The sequence below is a fragment of the Gobio gobio genome (genome assembly GCF_949357685.1).
Source record: "Gobio gobio genome assembly, chromosome: 14".
NCBI classification, from domain to species: Eukaryota; Metazoa; Chordata; class Actinopteri; order Cypriniformes; family Gobionidae; genus Gobio; species Gobio gobio.
Genome location: NC_137107.1, coordinates 42,429,269 through 42,449,164, shown reverse-complemented (window position 1 = coordinate 42,449,164; position 19,896 = coordinate 42,429,269). Strand labels below are relative to the sequence as shown.

General features: G+C 36.2%; 2 protein-coding genes across 5 annotated transcripts in view; both read left to right on the top strand.

Annotated features, from left to right (window-relative positions):
* The first annotated feature begins 342 nt into the window (after positions 1–342).
* On the top strand, positions 343–10,864 carry dck (deoxycytidine kinase). Its single transcript, XM_079835532.1, has 7 exons — positions 343–564; positions 1,053–1,168; positions 7,655–7,848; positions 8,018–8,165; positions 8,256–8,371; positions 9,454–9,553; positions 9,928–10,864. The coding sequence occupies exons 1-7, from the start codon at positions 474–476 to the stop codon at positions 9,952–9,954; spliced, it is 792 nt and encodes a 263-aa protein (XP_079691658.1). The 5' UTR covers positions 343–473; the 3' UTR covers positions 9,955–10,864.
* Positions 10,865–11,681: 817 nt separating this feature from the next.
* The window catches only part of slc4a4b (solute carrier family 4 member 4b), a 70,451-nt gene continuing 62,236 nt past the window's right edge, over positions 11,682–19,896 (top strand). For 3 of the 4 annotated variants that reach the window (XM_079835529.1, XM_079835530.1, XM_079835528.1), the window contains exon 1: positions 11,688–12,088. In XM_079835529.1, the coding sequence (XP_079691655.1) occupies positions 12,072–12,088 (17 nt within the window). In that variant the 5' untranslated portion in view covers positions 11,688–12,071. Of the gene's footprint in view, positions 12,089–19,896 lie in introns of all 4 variants that reach the window. The other variant, XM_079835531.1, reaches the window with a different exon arrangement.

Sequence of the window (19,896 nt, the reverse complement as noted above, 5' to 3'; positions counted from 1 at the left end):
ATAACGATTGTCGTTGTAAAAAAAAAAAAAAGTTTTGTTATGTTTGTAAAGCACATGGGGTTTGAAAGCAGCTGTCTCTATTTTTATATAGAAATTAAAATATTTTATACATGTACAGGAAACAACAGTGTTGTTCAGTATATATTGTTTTTTTATAAATTACTATTTTATATATATATATATATAATATAATATAATTATTATTATTATTATTATTATTACAGCCATTCATTCTCAGGTGAAAAATGCGTATTTTTAATTTAATGATTGTCGTAAAACAAAAAAAACAAAAAAACAAAAAAGTTGTTATGTTTGAAATGCACATGGGGTTTGAAAGCAGCTGTTTCCGGTGGGAGGCATCTGCCGTTTAAGCGCCAGAATTTGATGTCCCGCCTGTTTTCCGGGTTACCGGCTGACTGTAACTATATCTAGTGTTATTGCACATTTCTGCATTACTGCATAAAGAAGATACAATGTCTCCAACAGCCAAAAGAGCCTGTCCTAGTCCTCTGAATGACAGTCTGGAGAAAAGATTGAAACGCATCTCAATCGAAGGCAACATTGGTAAGTTAAGTCGTTCATTGTACGTTATTCAAGTAACTTACTGTAAGCATTACTGGACTGGACATAGTTGTTGAATGCTACAAATCCAGTTTTTACAAGGTTAACATGAGCGTTCATAGATTGTGGCGTATAAGACTAGTAACCTAGTCTGACAACGTTATAAAAAAATATGTATGTATAACCGTTAAACTTTTGAAACGACGTTGGCGAACATTTCCTGCTACGAATGCCTGATTTTGAATATTAAATATTTGTTTGTGTGTATATTTCGACTTTGGCTGTCTTTAAAAAAAAAGTAAAAAAAGGTTTGCTTTTAAAATGTAAGAATTCAGTAACGGAAGTTGAGTGAATTATTCGTTAAACATCTCATTTCCGCCTAGAAGCGCAGTTTCTGAGTGGTTGTTTGACTGTCGTATATGACGTTTCTGTCTTTTATTTCATTAGTATTCTTTAAATATGATTTTTTTTATGTCATTGTCCTGTTCTAGCGGCGGGTAAATCCACTTTTGTCCGCCTGCTGGAGGAGCATGATCGAGAATGGGAGGTAGTACCGGAACCCATCGCTAGATGGTGCAATGTTCAAACTCATCACAACGACCATGAGGTACAGTCAAAATAATTAACAGAAAATTAATAGTGTATACATTATTGTTTATGGTATAGATTTCCATTGAGAAGTAACTGCCCAAAAGGCATTTAGACAATTAATTCACCCTGAAAATATGTATCAATGTGAGAACAGAATGTCCTTAAACAAGGCATTCATTTTAAAGAAAGAGCACAAACACATGTTTTGCTTAAAGTATTTTTTGGGTCATTTTTTGTGTGTGATGTTTTATTATATAATGCAGTGACATTCAGGCATAAATTGTGTCTTTTAAGTGTCCAAATATGTTGTGTGGTCACTGACCGTTACATTTTTATGACATTGTCTAAGTATGACAAATAGTCCTGTAATCCAGAGCTGCGATGGGAACGGCACTGGCAGATGGTTTAGTCCTCAACAGCTGAGCGCTCAACCAGAACAGAGCTGCCTTCTTCACACACTTACTACTCTTGATAAATATAGTGTTAAGTCAATTACACCTTAATTGGAATTCATGTTTTCAGTCCTTGTCTCTCTCGCTCTCTCTTTCAAATGCATCAAGAGGCTGGTCTTTATATTAATGGCTGTTTCTATGGCTCACAGTGGACTTTAATGGCATTTGACCCTGGACTGAGGTGTCACTTAAGCATATTAACTTGTTTGTCTGCAAATGCCATGGTCCCCTACTTTCTGTGACAGATTATTCACGCTGTAAAAGATCACTTAAAACTTCTATAAAATAGAACATATGTATTTTTTTGTGTACAGTAGTAATAGAAAAACAAGAATGTTCTGAAATGGGGTTTGGATTGTAAATATATATCCATTATGTGTGTTCATAATAAGAGTTTTCAATCAAATTCCTGCATTGTACATATATGTGTGTGTGTGTGTGTGTGTGTGTGTGTGTGTGTGTGTGGTTGTGTGTGTGTGTGTGTGTGTGTGTGTGTGTACATGCACATGCAAAAGTTAAGACACACCTTCTCCTTCAGTTGTTTTCAACATTGTACATTTAATACTAAAGACATCCAAACTATGAAAGAACACATATGGAATTATGTAGTAAACAAATAAGTGTTAAATAACCCAGAATGTTTTATATTTAAGATTGTCTTTACATTTACTTTGGCACACTCGTGTCGTGGCATTCTCCCATCAGATTCATGAGGTACTCACCCAGTAATGGGTTTCAATTCACAGGTGTGCTTTGCCAAGAGTTAATTTGTGACATTTCTTGACTCCTTAATGTGATTTAGACCATCAGTTGTCTTGTTCAGAGGAAGGGCGATTACCGAGTCAATAGCCATATTAGTGCTACTACAACTACTGTAAATCCATATTATGCCAAAAAACACTCTTAGTTCACCCAAAAATGAAATTTCTGCCATTTATTTCTCACCCTCATGCCGTTCCAAACCCGTAAGACCTTCGTTCATCTTCGGAAAACACAAATGAAGATATTTATGATGAAATCCGAGAGCTTTCTGAACCAGCCATATGCAGCAACGTAATTGCAACTTTCAATAGGGTTGGGTATCGTTTGAATTTTAACAATTTCGATTCCGATTGGGTAAAAAACTCATTTATTATTAGGCTATTATTGCAAATGTTTAATTGTAGCTGAAAACCATGAACAAAAGTCAATAGGCTAGCAACTTTTGCCTACGGTTTAAAAATACCATAGCAAAAAAAAAAGCCTAATATAAATTTTCAAGCATTATTAAAGACAAGTGAAACACTCGGTAATTAAATTAAAATTAGCAATTGCACAAATAAATACAATTGAACAAAGATGACTGAAATAAACATTTTCAGGTAGGTACAGAAACGGTAATCAAATGTAAAATAACACTGCACTTTTTTGAAAAATTATATAGTCAATATAGTTAAAAGTTATTCTGTCTAGGACAGCAAGTTAATTTTTTCAACTTTTGTTGTTTGATTAACATTATCATAGAAACGGCATCAAGAAAATCTGCCGTCAACGACATAACCGACTGTGTTTTTTTACTTTTGTGGGTGTATTTGTCCATTCGCGTGGTGTGCAAAAAGACGAGGAAGAGAACGCAGTTCATTATCGCGCACTATTCATTCACTATGAGAAGCCGTTCTGTGTGTGTGTCTCTGCAGCAGCATAGGAACGCACGTGTGTGTGCAGCGGTTAAAAATCACAATGAAATGCGCACACAGGAACCGATAAGCGGAATTGAAATGCGCGTTTCTTATGGAATCACAGGTTCTGGGCAAAACTTTGAAGGCCCAGAAAGATAGTAAAGGCATTGTTAAATTAGTCCATGTGACTCCAGTGGGTCAACCTTAATGTTATGAAGCACTGAGAATACGTTTTGTGCGGAAAAGCCCCCCCCAAAATAACGATTTTATTCAACAATTTCTTCTCTTCAACATCCTTCTCTTACGCTATTCACATAGTAAACACAGTGCAGCGCCTCCGGGTTCTACATCAGACTCAGAACGCCGCCTCATTATTGGCCAGCTCCTGCGTCAGCATCACACGCATGAGTTGTGGTGCTCACGTGAACAGCATCAGCCAATGGTGAGTCGGCGTTCTGACGTAGAACCTGGAAGCGCTGTACTGTCTTTACTATGTCAACAGCGTAGGAGACTGACACAGACGAGAAGAAATTGTTGAATAAAGTCATTATTTGGGGGTTTTATTGCGCACAAAAAGTATTCTCGATGCTTCATACAATTAAGGCCTAACCACTGGAGTCACATGGACTATTTTAAACAATGTCTTTACTATCTTTCTGGGCCTTGAAAGGGGTAATTACATAGCTGTCTATGGAGGGGCCTGAGAGCTCTCGGATTTCATCAAAAATATCTTAATTTGTCTTCTGAAGATGAACGAAGGTCTTACGGATTTTGAACAACATGAGGGTGAGTAATTAATGACAGAAATTTTGGGTGAACTATCCCATAAGTAAAGAGAAAAGACAGTCCATCATTACTTTAAGAAAGGAAGGTTGGTCAAAAGTGCTGTCACCAAAACCATCAAACGCTATGATGAAACTGGCTCTCATGGGGACCGTCCCAGGAAAGGAAGACCTAGAGCTACCTCTGCTGCAGAGGATAATTACCAGCCTCAAAAAAACACAGATTTACAGCACCTCAGATTACGGCTCACATAAATGCTTATTTCACATATTCACGGATGGTTCCTGAATGTGTGATTCCCACTGTGAGGCATGGAGGAGGAGGAGGTGTGATTTGCTGGTGACACTGTTGGTGACTTAGTCAAAATTGAGGCCACACTTAACCAACATGGCTACCACAGCATTTTGCAGCGGCATGCCATCCCAGCTGGTTTGCACTTCAGTGGGGCCATCATTTGTTTTCCAACCGGACAGTGACCCCAAACACACCTCCAGGTTACGTAAGAGCTATTTGTCAAAGAAGAAGAGTGATGGAGTGCTGCATCAGATGACCTGGCCTCCACAATCACCTGATCTGAAAACAATTGAGATGGTTTGGGATGAGTTGGACCGGAGAGTGAAGGAAAAGCTGCCAACAAGTGCTCAATACCTCTGGGAACTCCTTCAAGATGGTTGGAAAACCATTCCAGGTTGACTACCTCATGAGGCTGACTGAGAAAATGCCAAGAGTCTGCAAAGCTGTCATCAAAGCAAAAGGTGGCTACTTTGTAGAATTGAAAATATATTCTGGGTTATTCCAGACATTTTGTTGATTTCAAAATTCCATTTTTGTTCGGTCATAATTTCAATGTCTTCAGTATTAATATACAATGTTGAAATAAATGTGTATGTATATATATGTATGTGTGCATGTACATACACACTACCAGTCAAAATAATTAATGGCTTAGTTTTCCCCGAAAATGAAAACGCAACTACCACTTTCAAGCCCCAGAAAGGTAGTAAAGACATCATAAAAGTAATCCATGTGATTTTTTTTTTATTATTCTTATTTGGTGAACTAACCCTTTCAGATTAAAAAAAAAAAAAAAAAAAAAAATTATGCTTTTGAAAGACATTAAAATTTAGATTATTTGAAAACATTTAAAAATTTGAAAATTCGATGAAAAAAATGTCAGCTATAACATTGATCAGTCATTATAACTGATTATGATTATTTAATTATAATTTCATCAATCATCAATTCAGAATTTGAAGCACAAGTATTAGATGTGCAGTGTGCACCGATATTAGGGCTAACATTATAATCATGATTATTTTGCTCAATATTGAAATCACAATTTTTGGTGGGTGATATGATCAAAGACTTAAATGTCAGGTTTAATCTCAAATTTATTAGGCTGTTGTCAATTTAAGAGCTGCACGGATCCAATATACTGTTACACACGCGCTGTTTCTCAGTGTTTACATTCACTTAAGACGTAGCCGAATGTGTTTACGAGGATACTTACCAAAACAGCATTTCAGCATATTCGTGTGTAGGCTATTTGATCGTTTAGGCACATATCTGAAGCTAGGGCTGGACGATTAATCGAAAAGTAATCGAAACTGAAATTCAGAACCTGTAACCGACTACATTTTTCCATGTCGGTTATTTCGTTTTTTAATCCTGTTAATACTTTCCCCTTAAAAACATACTACGTGTGGTCATGTGACTCCGCCCCATCCAGTTAGCGGCATGGAAGAAGCGCACAGGACGCCGCCTAGGGAACAGTCACAAACATCTCATATAAAAAGTTTAATATCAAGGACATCCCACATTTTAGATAATAGAGTGCCGAAGTAATGACGTCACTTTGTAGGCCAACCCGGAAGTTAGCGGTGCATGGGTTCCCTCGATCAAAAAGCCCTTCATTTTCCCCATAGACTTTTGGAAAATCGCAAAAAATAAGATCTGTGTTCAACAAAGAGTTACGACCCTTACACGTTTTGTCTACCAAGATAATCTTTACAAGTTAATCCAAAATGTATACATTTTGAAGCCCAAATAAAGCCGTCAGATATAAAATGCTAACGGTAGGCTATAAACGGACTACAGCACCCCTTGGTCGCGGATCAACGTCATCATCAAGCTTCCTCAAACTTTATTTAAAAGCACGCTCGCTCATTATGATCTGCGCTGTGTATGAACACTTATCCACTTTTTCATGAGAAATATTGCCCATTCGTTTTTTCCAAAAATGTTAGAAACTAATTTTGTTTATGCGTGCTTCTCTGAGATTTATCTTTTGTTAATGTTTTTTCAGACAATATGATTATTACTGTGATAATAACATTAAATGACATGAAACACAACCCAGTCTCTTTTTGTTAAATGCAAGTTTATGTATGATCAATAATACAAAGCGTATAATAAGCTACACATGAAATAAAGCAAACAATTCAGTCAAACATTCAAAGTCCGTGCTAGTCGGCTAACTTACAACGGTAACGTACAGTTATAGCCTAAAAATAAACAAGTAATGAAACTTCACTTTGCCCTCAGCCTAAACGATTTGCCAGGGAACAAATTATAGATCCATGAGAGCAAATATGGGCCGTTAAATCTCCACAAGACTAATTATAGCTGGAGACGCCACAGAGACATCAGAGCCAGCGGCAGACGTCAGAAGGACTAGCCGAGGAAAGTCAACTCTCGCCGGCTAAACAAGCGCTGACCGCCGCTGACTCACTGGAGCTCACAACTCCGAAAACACCAGATAAAATGTTTAAATAGGCACTCTTTTTTTACAAATAAACCACAGATTTGAGCTTTAAACAACTACATTATTGACTGAAAAAGTCTTAAAACTAAGTTTTGTCACACATTAACAGTAGATTTTAACACAAAAAGACGTGTAAACACAGCCCATGTCAGCCATTTCCAAACGAGACGAACATGTGAAGAGAGTAAACTCCAACTGTTCAAGAATCCAACTTCACACGAATAGCGCGATTTATTCACGCCACATAAGTTCTTCATAAGGCTGAAACGCGGGCTAGTGAGAGATTACCTGTTTGTCACGATGACGTCTAAAGTCCCCGGCAAAGGATGTAGTCCCTTTTAGCAACTTGTTAGCAACCATCGTTTTTAAGACACAATAAAGTATTAAAAAATCACAAGCAGGTTTTAACTAATGTGTTTTATGTCATAGATCAAAACGTGAAAATATTTAGAGGCTTTGTAAACCACAGACCTTATTTCAGGCGATTTAGCAAAAACCCATTAAAAAAACCCATAGACTTTAGGGCGAGGGAACCGGTAGGGCTAAAATGCTAACTCACTTCCGCGTTTTGGCCTACAAAGTGACGTCATTACTTCGGCACTCTATTGACTGCATTTTACAACACTCACTTCTTTGGCTGATTTGAATGTCAAGTTTGGGCTTTTAGGGAGGAACGGAAGCGCACCGCTGTGAAGGAAAGGAAGGTGCGCTGGACGGAATGCGGCAGCGTCAAAATAATCGTTTCACGTCAATTATCTTGTTTTCATAATCGTTGGCAGCCAAAATCGAATAATTGTGATTAATCGCACAACCCTAACCGGTATACTTGTATGTGTTTGTTTCAGGAATTGACCACCTCTCAGAAGAGTGGAGGAAACGTGCTGCAGATGATGTACGAGAAGCCTGAGCGCTGGGCGTACACCTTCCAGAGCTACGCCTGCATGAGCCGCATCCGCTCGCAGATCAAATCCACCAATGGGAAACTCCGAGAGGCGGAGAATCCTGTGCAGTTCTTCGAGCGATCGGTGTACAGCGACAGGTAAATGACAGATTAAGGCCGCTTCCATCCGTGGGTCAAACAAGATACGTGCATCTCCTCCTTTCATTTAAGCAGGGTCTGTGATTGTTACACAACCATTATTATGTCACAAAGACAAGTATTAACTAATCGGCTTTTTGATTTAATCACTATGATTGGTGTGTTGCAGGTACATCTTTGCCTCTAACCTCTATGAGAGTGAGTGTGTGAATGAAACCGAGTGGGCGATCTATCAGGACTGGCACAGCTGGCTGCACAAGCAGTTTGGGAAGCACATCGAGCTGGACGGCATCATTTACCTACGGGCAAAACCAGAGGTATGACTGCACACCCAGGGGTGATGAAAGTGTGTCAAGTGATTCTGCTTTACTGTGAAAAGAAAAAAACAATGCGGTTTTGTGTTTCAGAGGTGTTTTGAGCGATTGCATTTGAGAGGAAGAGATGAGGAACAGGGAATTCCACTGGAATATTTGGAGAAACTGCACTATAAACATGAGTGCTGGTTACAGCACAGGACTATGAGGTACACAAGCTGTTATAGTTTCTCACACACACACACACACACACACACACACACACACACACACACACACACACACACACACACACACACACACACACACACACACACACACAGAGAGTTTGGAATAATTATGATGTTTTAATGTTATTGAAAAAGTCTGTACTGCTCACCAAGGCTGCATATTTGATTAAAAAAAATACAGTAAAAACTGTAATATTTTGAAATATTATTATTTTTTATAGACTATTTTCTATTTGAATATATTAAAAAATGTATTTTATTCCTGTGATCTGAATTTTCAGCATCATTACTCCAGTCTTCAGTGTCATGATCCTCCAGAAAACTTTTGTGCTGTGCAATATTTTTGTGGAAACCATAATTCACTATCATTCAGAGTTAGGGGTAAGATTGAAATAATAATAATACTTTAAAATTGTTCAAAAGTGACATTTAAGTTATTATCTGACAAAAGATTTCTATTTCGAATAAATGCTGTTCTTTTGAACTTTATGCATCAAAAAATGTATCGCTTTCTTCAAAATATTAAGCAACAAAAATAGTTTTCAACATTGATAATAACGAGAAATGTTTCTTGAGCAGCAAATCCTCGTATTAGAATGATTTCTGAAGGATCATGTGACACTGAAGACTGGAGTAATGATGCTGAAAATTTCAGCTTTGATCACAGGAATAAATTACATTTGAACATATATTAACATAGAAAATAGTTCTTTTAAATTGTAATATTTCACAATATTACTGTATTTTTGATAAAATAACTGGTGGTGAGCAGAAGAGACTTCCTTCAATAACATAAAAAAATCTTAATTATTCCAAACTTTTATTTTTATTTAATGTATTATTTTATATTAATATATTTTATATATTCACTTTTTAAGGATGTAAAATGTAGCGAGATGATACAAAATACATTTTTAATATATATACTGTCTAAATACATGTGCCCTCATTGTGTGTGTGTGTGTGTGTGTGTGTGTGTGTGTGTGTGTGTGTGTGTGTGTGTGTGTGTGTGTGTGTGTGTGTGTGTGTGTGTGTGTGTGTGTGTGTGTGTGTGTGTGCAGCATGGACTTTGAGTATCTGAATGAAGTGCCGGTTCTTACCCTGGATGTCGATGATGATTTTAAAGACAACAAGGTCAAGTGTGCTGATATGATTGAGAAGGTACAACACACACAGACACACTGACTGCAGTCTGTTATCATGGAAGCAGCGTTGCCTTTCACTATGAATATATTTTTACATGTTAAAATTCATGTTCTGTCATCATCACATTCTTACATGTTTTTAATCTAGCATGTCACCCAGAGCATGTGTTGACTGCAAGTGTGATGCTATACAGGGACCGTTATATACTGTATTTTTACTCTAGACACACTTTGCAGCATTATTATACCCCCCCCCCCCCCAACACACACACACACACACACACTTTATTTGCATGCACGCATCACACAGGCAGTGATAAAAATGCATTAAAGTAAAAAACGAGGACAGTTTCTATTTCAAAGTTGATTCTTTTTTTTTTGTCTTCCCAGGTAAAAGAATTTCTGAGCACCCTGTGATTATGATGAGAAATGATACTTGATGGACATGTTTTTTTGTTTTGTTTTTTGTAACTATGTGTGGAACTTCGAACAATTTAGCACTTATTAATGTTTTTACTTTTTTCCCTTATGAATTTAATAATATTTTTTAATTATCACTTTTATTTCTATTACTTTTATTTATAATGAACTTATGCTCAAGGCTGCATTTCTTTGATTAAAAAATACAGTAAAACAGTAATATTGTGAAATATTATTATAATTTCATATAACTGTTTTCTAGTTAAATATATTTAAAAATGTACTTTATTCCTGTGATCAAAGCTGAATTTTCAGCATCATTACTCCAGTCTTCAGTGTCACACGATCCTTCAGAAATCATTCTAATATGATGATTTGCTGCTCAAGAAACATTTCTCACTATTATCAATGTTGAAAACAGCTGAGTTGCTTAATATTTTTGTGGAAACTCATCAATTTTACCATGCTCCTTTTGAATTGAAAATTTAAAAAATAGCATTTGTTTTAAATAGATTTTGTTACATTATAAATGCCACTTTTTTTATCAATTTAATGCATCCTTGCTGAATAAATGTATTATTTTTTGATTGTATTTCTTTAAACTTTTACTTTCTGACCCCAAACCTTTCATCGGTAGTGTATATATTTTCAGCAATTCTGCCTTGAAGCATTCTTTGTCTGGCTTTAAAGGAATAGTTTACCCAAAATGAAATGAATCATTATTTACTCTCATTGTCCTGTCATTTCAAGCCCGTATGCTGGACCGGCATGATGGAGAGTAAATAATGAGGGCTACTGTGATGTACACAGGTGTGTGTGGTAATATTCCTCAACGCCCAGTTGGTGGTGTAGTTCTACAGGCCTTTAGGAACAGTAAAAGGAACCTATTCCTTGAATTTTAAGGCATAATTTCTTGTCATTGACAATCATTTCTCAGGATTTTTAAGTACAAAACAGCTTTTTCTTACCAAGAACATAATCATGAAATATGTGAAACTTGAACTGGATGACATTCCTGGAGTTTTCTCTAAATGTTTTACAATATTCTACTAAATGTTGAATAGGTCCACAATACCAAATATTTGCACAAATACGGCTGCAAGTATCAGGTGTTTAGGAATCACATTTACATTTAAGGGGCATCATGCAAGTGTGTGTATATATATATATATATATATATATATATATATACACACACATATATATATAAATTAAGAGACCACTTAACATTGATTTCTGAACTTGGAGTGGTCTCTTAATTTGTTCCAGAGCTGTATATTGTGTGTGTCTAGAGTGTGTATATATATATGACTCCCCAAGCCATCCTTTGAGACAGTGTATCTAATGTATGGTTATATTATGTGATAATAATAATAATACTTAAATATTATTACAATTATGTGTATTGATTTTAATTAGCATACTTAAGTCATATTACTGAGTATTGATTAACTGAATATTTCCAACACTAAAGCTCCAGTAACTAGTTTTAACTATTTTATTATAATATGTATTATTTTGACTAATGGTAATTAGTTGCTAAAGTCATGTCACACAGCATATAAGATATATAAAAAACATTGTTTCGTGTCTCTAAAGCGCAGTGTTGTCAGATGAATTCAGACTGTCCCCTCGTGTGTTCAGTGCTTCTGATAGGATGCAGGTATTCACTGTTACATCTCACATGCGTGACCTCTCGTGTCTCATCCTCCCACTGCTGCGTCACTCTGGAGGAGGGCGAGATCTTTAAATATGGAACAAGACTCGAGACGAGCGCTGCAAAGCGAGACGCGACGCGGGCAGGTTTACGCGCAACGTGGAGTGTTTCCCGACGGGACAGAGAGTTCGTGAGCCTGTTGCGTTATGACTGCTGGGGTGGCTGAATGTATTGTAGTTAGTAGAAGCGGCAGTGAAATATCTCTGGCTCCCGATAAACAGAAGTGAGCCTCTGAATGTGTTCCTGTTTTTACGCATCCAGACACGCTGAACTTGGAGCGAATTCGCACTTGCGCGTATTTTGAAAAGTCTTTCTGAAGCCCGGACGCACTTTAACTCGGCGTAAGGGGAAGGAAAGAGGGTCTCTGGCAGAAGAGGACCCTCGTATCACAGGCAACATGAGCGACAAAAACAAGTGAGTGCTTTTATTTGCATGTAATCTTCCTCATAGAGTTCAGTCGAGAGCAGCTCTGTTTCCATGAGTGGGTCGAGTGTAACAGCCCTCCCACCCTGGATCTGTCCTGCTTCTTCACCAAAAAGTAAAGGTGTAACAGTATCCTTCAGGACAGCAACAGATCTGCTCTGAGTCTGCGGTTAGGGCTTCAAATTTCAGGGACAGAGGTTATTATCTATTTAAGACATTAAACTGTGCATTTGCATATGTTTGACAGCTCAGGAACATCCCAAATATTCAAACTGCATCATGGTTTGCTGCACTCTAAAAGGTTCCAGCAAGAACCACAAATGCAAAATTAAAGTTTTTTTGTTGTTGAGTTGGCATCAGCGGCTCCAAGAAGAACCTTAAACACCAATAGAACATTCTAAAGAGCCTTTTCCCCACTATAAAAGCCCTTTAGAATGTTCTTCAAAATGGTTCTTTTAAGAACTGTTCTCCAAAAGGTTCCTTTATGGCAATTTGAAAATTCCATTTCGGAATCATTTATTTTTAGGGGTGTAAGTGAATCTTTTGAGGTTCTACAGAGAACTTGTTATCCTTCAGTTCTTTAGAAACCATCTGTGAACTTGTGTTTCAGAACCCAGAAACTGTTCTTGTTCGACAACTGAAAGTGTTTAATTCCATCAGAGAAACTTTTTAGCTGTTCTTCACGTCTTTAGAAAAGCAGCCATGTACTTGTAATTTAGAGCCCTGAAATCAATATGCTGATCTGAAGAACGAACAATGACTCTCCAAGAAACCTAGATAGCCAAAATGGTTCTTGATTAAGAACAAGAACCTAATGGAACATCAAGAAGAATCAACTCTTAAATATAAAGGTTTGAAAAGAGTGTTTTCACATTCAGCAATGCCATAGAGGAACCATTTCCCCAAACATTCCTCAAAAGAACATTTTGTTTCATGGTGTGAAGAACATTTTAATAATCAAAAGAACCTGTTGTGCAATTTGAAAGATTCCATGTTGGATGTTAAGATGGAGCCACAGATGTCAGTGAAGAACCTTTCTTTTTAGAAGTGTTTAACTTTGCCGAACCCAAGAACCACTGAAGAACCTTCATGTTTTAGCTGAATGAACTATCTCATAGGGTTTCCATAGGGCATTACCTGGGGGTTCCACCAGCAACACATGATGTATGATGTAGTTCATCCTGTTCATTCGAACTGCCAAGTCGCGCTTTAAGTCGCCCTCTTTACAGGTTCCCTGAAGCCGCGGCTTGAGCAGTCAGAGTAATCTTTTTCCAAGAAGCTCCTGTCAAAACCAATTAGGTCCTTAGCGTCCAGGAGCAATGTGTGCGTCGCTTAGCCTTCCAGAATCTGGAGGCTGGATATAATGCAAGCTGCAAACGGGGATTTGATCTCTTTTTAGTTCTTGTGCTGTCATAATAGAAGAGTCAGCTGCCTGCAGGGATCACTTTTTTTGACCAATAGGGCTCTTCAGATGTGAGCGGATAGATCATGTGTCTGGTGTCTTATGCAGTGCTAAAGACATTTTGATTTTTACACTTTAATAAGCACTAACTTATGATTGCTGGAATATTAACACTTACAGAGAGCACTGTGATTGTATTCTGTGGAACTGCATGAATACCATATTCATATAGTGGTATTTAAGCGCAGTATAACCATGGTGTCATGCTCACAAGAATGGTAATACCATGGTACTTTGAATTTTGTCTTTGAACGTCCGTTTTTGTGGCAGCTCTGTTTTTTTTATTTATGGCATCGCCGTTATCAAAAAGTTACAAAAGTTATCATGAGCAGTGCAATGTTTGAAGCGGATGTCATAAATGTCAGTAGACCGAGAAGATTTTAAAACAAGCAGTTCATTCATAAATCAGTAAGATCTTACGTTCATGCTGTGGAAATACAACCAGAATACAGAAAGCAGTGCTGAAAAGGGGCGGGGCTATATAAGGTTTATACTATATGGGGCTGTTAAATGCTTGAATCTGATTGGTTGATGAGTGTTCTAAGGTGTGCAATTATTTTCAGGGAAATGCATGGCTAAAGTAGTTCCAGGCAGGTTTTTACCGCATTACAGTTTCATATCACTACGCCTAATGATTTCAGTTATTTCAAAGGACTCTACAGCTGATAACAGCAAAAGAACCAAAACCTATAACGACACTGACCAAGCAAATAGATATAGTAAACAATAGGATAAAAACAACAAATTATTTCCATGTTTTTGCCACAAAATGACGTTTTATTATGTACGGAAGCACATACTCTCTTTCTCCCGCTCTCTCTCACACTCAAACGCACACACGCTCGCACAGAAATGTTTTGTCAGCGCAGCTCTGACGATTTTATAAGTAAAATAGTTTAGCAACTTAAAAGTGACGTTTCTCACTAGTGAGTTAATAACGGCGCTGTTCTTGAAGCAGATAAACGTACAGTTTCGCTATTAGTAGAGACGCTGCTGCAGAACACTGTTGAGAGACGCACAGACTCAAGTAATTCACACGTGCGCTTTAAGGGATAGTTCACCCAAAAATGAAAATTATCCCATAATTCACTCACCCTCAAGCCGTCCTAGGTGTATATGACTTTCTTCTTTCAGCCGAACACAATCTGCGTTACATTTAAAAATATCCTGGCTCTTCCAAGCTTTATAATGGGAGTGAATAGTACCTTAGATTTTGAAGCCCAAAAAGTGCATCCATCCATCATAAAAGTGTTCCACACGGCTCCAGGGGGTTAATAAAGGCCTTCTGAAGCGAAGCCGTGTGTTTTTGTAAGGAAAATATCCATAATAATCCACTTTATAAACTGTAATCACTGGCTTCCGTAACGCGCGTTCACGAGAGAGTCTAGTTCTGGCAGAAGAGTGACCTCTGAGCCGATGCATGACGTAGGATGTCGGAGTATCGTTTGGGCAACAAACTCAAGCTCCTCCCACATTTTCTCATTTTAGACTTCTAATTTGTGACCGGTGTTTAGTTTTGCTCTATCCTCTGTGCTTCTGCGTTCATCAATACGCCATGCGTCGGGTCAGAGGTCACTTTTCCGCCGGGACTCGCATACGGCCGTTACCGGAAGCCAGGGATTTTTTTAGAATAAAGTTATAAATATGGATACTTATATAAAAACCAAGTGGCAACCTCCCGCAGTTTCTCTTGAATCCATCGACTGACCACTAGGGACAGGCTCCAGAAGGGAGCAGAATCTCATTTAGCCCCATGTTAAAATGCCCAACTTTACAGCAGAATAAAACATGTTTACAGCCGGTACAAATTGTGCTTTTGGTCTATACCGCTAATTTTGCCCTTCATGACAACTGTGAGGGGGGTGAATTTTTTTTATAACTCATTTGTTTACATTCTATAAAGCCTTAAAGTTCTGCATCATTAAGGGCGTGGCCACTTCGAGTGACAGGTGGATTGCCATTTGTCTGCTGTCTGTTAGTCATCACGTCACTTCAGCTCCGCCCACGTCCCGCCTTTTTGCCCATTTTCTGTTATCCGGGAGTGACACGCGATGACGCGCTGCCAAGATGGCAACGGCCAGCTCGACCCTACTTTACGCTTCAAAACTTCTCATCAGAATCCTATGGGTGACGTCACGGACACTACGTCCATATTTTTTTTACAGTCTATGATAAAAACGCATGGCTTTGCTTCAGAAGGCCTTTATTAACACCCTATATGGATTACTTTTATGATGGATAGATGTACTTTTATGGGCTTCAAATTCTAAGGTACTATTCACTCCCATTATAAAGTTGGGAAGAGCAAAGATTTTTTTTAAAAACATAACTCTGATTGTGTTCGTCTGAAAGAAGTAAGTCATATACATCTAGGATGGCTTGAGGGAATTATGAGATAATTTTCATTTTTGGGTGAACTATCCCTTTAATCTTTCCTCTCTCGCTCTCTAATAACTGATGTAGTTCATCCTGTTCAGTCTAGTGTTACTGCCAAGTCGCGCTGCTTTAAGTCGCCCTCTTTACAGGTTCCCTGAACCATAACTACACTGCAAAAAATCCTTGATGACACTTAAAATTAGTGCAAGTTTGTATCTATCTTTCAGAATCTAAAGCTGTCAAATGGTCCCACCACACCTGAAATAAGTAAGCTAGCAGGGATTTCATAGGAAAAATTTTTATTTTTTCCCTCCCTCCTAACCTGAACTCGCGCAGGCTTATCTGTGCATACGAGAGCATTGCATAAGTGCTATAGCTGTCCCCTGTTGAGCTGTGTGTCTGCTCTTTCCCTTCCATTGACTGTCTGAAAGCACAGACACCATCTTCCCGCTGCCGGCTCACCTGTGCAGGTGTTGCAAGAGGAAGCATCTTAGGAAGATAAGTGGAAAATGCACAGTCACAGTGGAATGTCCTTTGTAGCCTCTGCCCTCAGATATGTTCGCCTTCACTTCTTATATCTCTTTTTTTTCTCCTTGAGAGTGAGGTCATCTCTCGCCTGTGAATGACGGACAGACGTGGCCCTGAGTCTGCTGGCTTTCTGTAGTGATACACCCGCTGTGTGTCCTGAAATTGAAGGATTTATGTATCAGGAGCTCAGCAGCACTGATCTCATGTGTGAACTTGAGGTTCAGACGCTGAACAGTTCCTTAGTTCATTGACGTGAATGCTAAATGGACACTTTTTACTTTCTTAAAACATGTTTCCTGAACTTATTGTGTCTGATTCTGATCTGAGTATATTATTCCAAAGGGAAAAGTTTCATATTGTAACACCTTTCATAGTGTGTGTGTGTGTGTGTGTGTGTGTGTGTGTGTGTGTGTGTGTGTGTGTGTGTGTGTGTGTGTGTGTGTGTGTGTGTGTGTGTGTGTGTGTGTGTGTGTGTGACCGTAGACCACATAACCAGTCATAAGGGTCAATTTTCTGAAATATTAAAAAATATTTGGACAATATTTGGCCGAGATACACATATTTGAAAATCTGAGGGTGCAAAAAAAATCTAAATAATGAGAAAATCGCCTTTAAAGTTGTCTAAATGAAGTCCTTAGCAGTGCAAATTACTACTACTACTAATTTTTTGATGTATATAATAGTATATGAATGCATGTATGTTATAGTTATATGTAATAGTTTTTGGATATATATATATATATATATATATATATATATATATATATATCTATATATATATATATATATATATATATATATATATATATATATATATATATATATATATATATATATATATATATATATATATACATATACATATATATATACATACATATATATATACATATATATATATATATATATATATATATACATATATATATATATATATATATATATACATATATATACATATATATATATATATATATATATATATATATATATATATATATATATATATATATATATATATATATATATATATATATATATATACATATATATATATATATATATATATATATATATATATACATATATATATATATATACATATATATATATATATATATATATATACATATATATATATATATATATATATACATATATATATATATATATATATATATATATACAAAAACTATTACATATAACTATAACATACATGCATTCATATACTATTATATACATCAAAAAATTAGTAGTAGTAGTAATTTGCATATGTATATGTATGTGCTGTATATTAGTATATTAATATAAGTGCTGTCAAATCGATTAAACGCATCCAAGATGAAAAATTGTGTTTACATAATATATGTGTGTACTGTGTATAATTATTATGTGTATGTAAATACACACACATTCATGTATATATTTAAGAAAATATATGTCTATAAATAAAATATATATATATATATATATAATATATATATGCGTGTGTGTGTAATACTACAGTTTTAAAATACTATACACAAACTATTTAATACAATATAGTTAATATATTGTATTATAGTTATATTATAGTTTTTATAATACTATAGTTTTACTTCAAATTAAACTTTTGTATAAGTAAAAAATGTTTTATCAATTATTTTATCTTTCTATTATTTCAATTAAAAATCAACATTTATTTTATTTTTATTGCATGGTATGGCAAAAACAAATAATGCTATCTAACAGAAGCATTACGTTTGGGGTACACAGAGATACTCTTTTTTTTTTTTAAACAGTATTTTTTATTAGGATTTAAACATACACAAGCCAATCAGTCTAATTTTTTTTCGCTTGTAAATACATTGCATTATGGAAGTACAATAGGTTGCGATCGCTGTTTCATGTTGACTTTAAATCAATTACATTTTGTATAATTGTCTCAGCTTGATGTCTTGGATTGGTTCCTGTCCTGTGTTTCGCCAGTTGAAGTTGTCATACAGTTGTGGAGCTTGTTGGCGTCCAGCAGCTGTCTCTTCCAGACATGTGTTTTGGCATTTAGAAGTTCATTTCACTGACTTGTTTGACTGCTGTGTTCACTGTGTTTTGGCTTGTCTCACAAATACTCACTGACTGTTGTCTAAGTGACAAGTGCTGAATTGTGTGAAATTCCTGGGTTTTTCCAGAGTTTCTGTGCAAGATTACCAAAGTATTGTAAAAGCATTTTATTGTTTCACTTATCTGTTAGATCAGGGATTGTCACTCTTTTATGACCCTTGTAAACCTATGATTAATTCTCTGTTTAATGGCTTTATAATCATTCATAATATTACCATACATTATTTCATTATGATAAACAAGTTGACCCAGTTTCTAAATAAATTTTGCCATCATGCCACTGTATTGTGAGATTTACTTCTGTTTATTGGAGTTTTACATGTAATCAACCAAATTATGTATAAAATGATATAAGATTATTTCTTTCAGTCATACATTTTAGCCACATGTAGAATTACAATTTAGTTTGACTTTTTTTTTATCTTTTAAAGCTATTTCTGTTTTTTTTATATGTACAGTTTCAAGAAAAAGTATGTGAACCCCTTGCAGAAAATGTTATTAATTTTAACAAGATAAGAGTGATCATACAAAATGCATGTTATTTTTTATATACTGTCCAGAATAAGATATTTTACCTAAAATATGTTATAGTCCAAGACAAAACAAATAGCTGAATTTATAAATGAATTTTGTACCCTGTTCTAAAGTTTACATACCCTTGATCCTTAAAGGTGCTGTATGTAAGTTTTTGACTGTACTAAAGCATAACAGGAACAGGATGATGATGTCTAATTTTTTCTTATTTTGTTTAAATATCAATTTTAGTACTGCGTTTGAAAGCAACAGAAGATACTTGCATGTTTCCTGGAAGACAAATTATGTACATTTTACCTTGATCTTCAAATGCAAAAAGTTTTCACCCCCCCCCCCCCCCCCCCCGGATCTTAATGCTTCGGGTTTCCAATTATTCATGAGACCTTAAAATTGTTACCGTTTTAAGGCCAACATGCATTATAAGGTGCTTTACAATGCCGAATACATTATTCATAAAGGCTCTTCAGTCATTTTTGACCGGAAAATACGTTTTTGTTTTTTAGAATTTTTTTACCTCATCGAAACTTGGTAAAGGTTTTGGCACTTGCAATGTGAGCACATAAAAAAGCATGGGCAGGATTCAAAAAGGTTACATGGTCCTGTAAAAAACTGTCAAACTTTAAGCAATGAACTTGTATTGTATTGAATACATTTGTATTGTTCGCTGTCAGAAATGCCAAATGCCATTTATTTAATTCGGCAACCTTGTAATCATTTGTTTATGATTGGACTATATTGTGTTGTGTAAGTTGTTAAAGCAAGGGGTTATAGTGATCCTTGCATCCTGATCTCGTCTGTC

Excerpts from the sequence above, each read along its gene's own strand:
- dck (XM_079835532.1), top strand. The coding sequence starts at position 474 with ATGTCTCCAACAGCCAAAAGAGCCTGTCCTAGTCCTCTGAATGACAGT. Across the intron at positions 1,169-7,654 it reads CTCATCACAACGACCATGAG|GAATTGACCACCTCTCAGAA; the intron begins GTACAGTCAAAA and ends TGTTTGTTTCAG. Across the intron at positions 8,372-9,453 it reads TTACAGCACAGGACTATGAG|CATGGACTTTGAGTATCTGA; the intron begins GTACACAAGCTG and ends GTGTGTGTGCAG.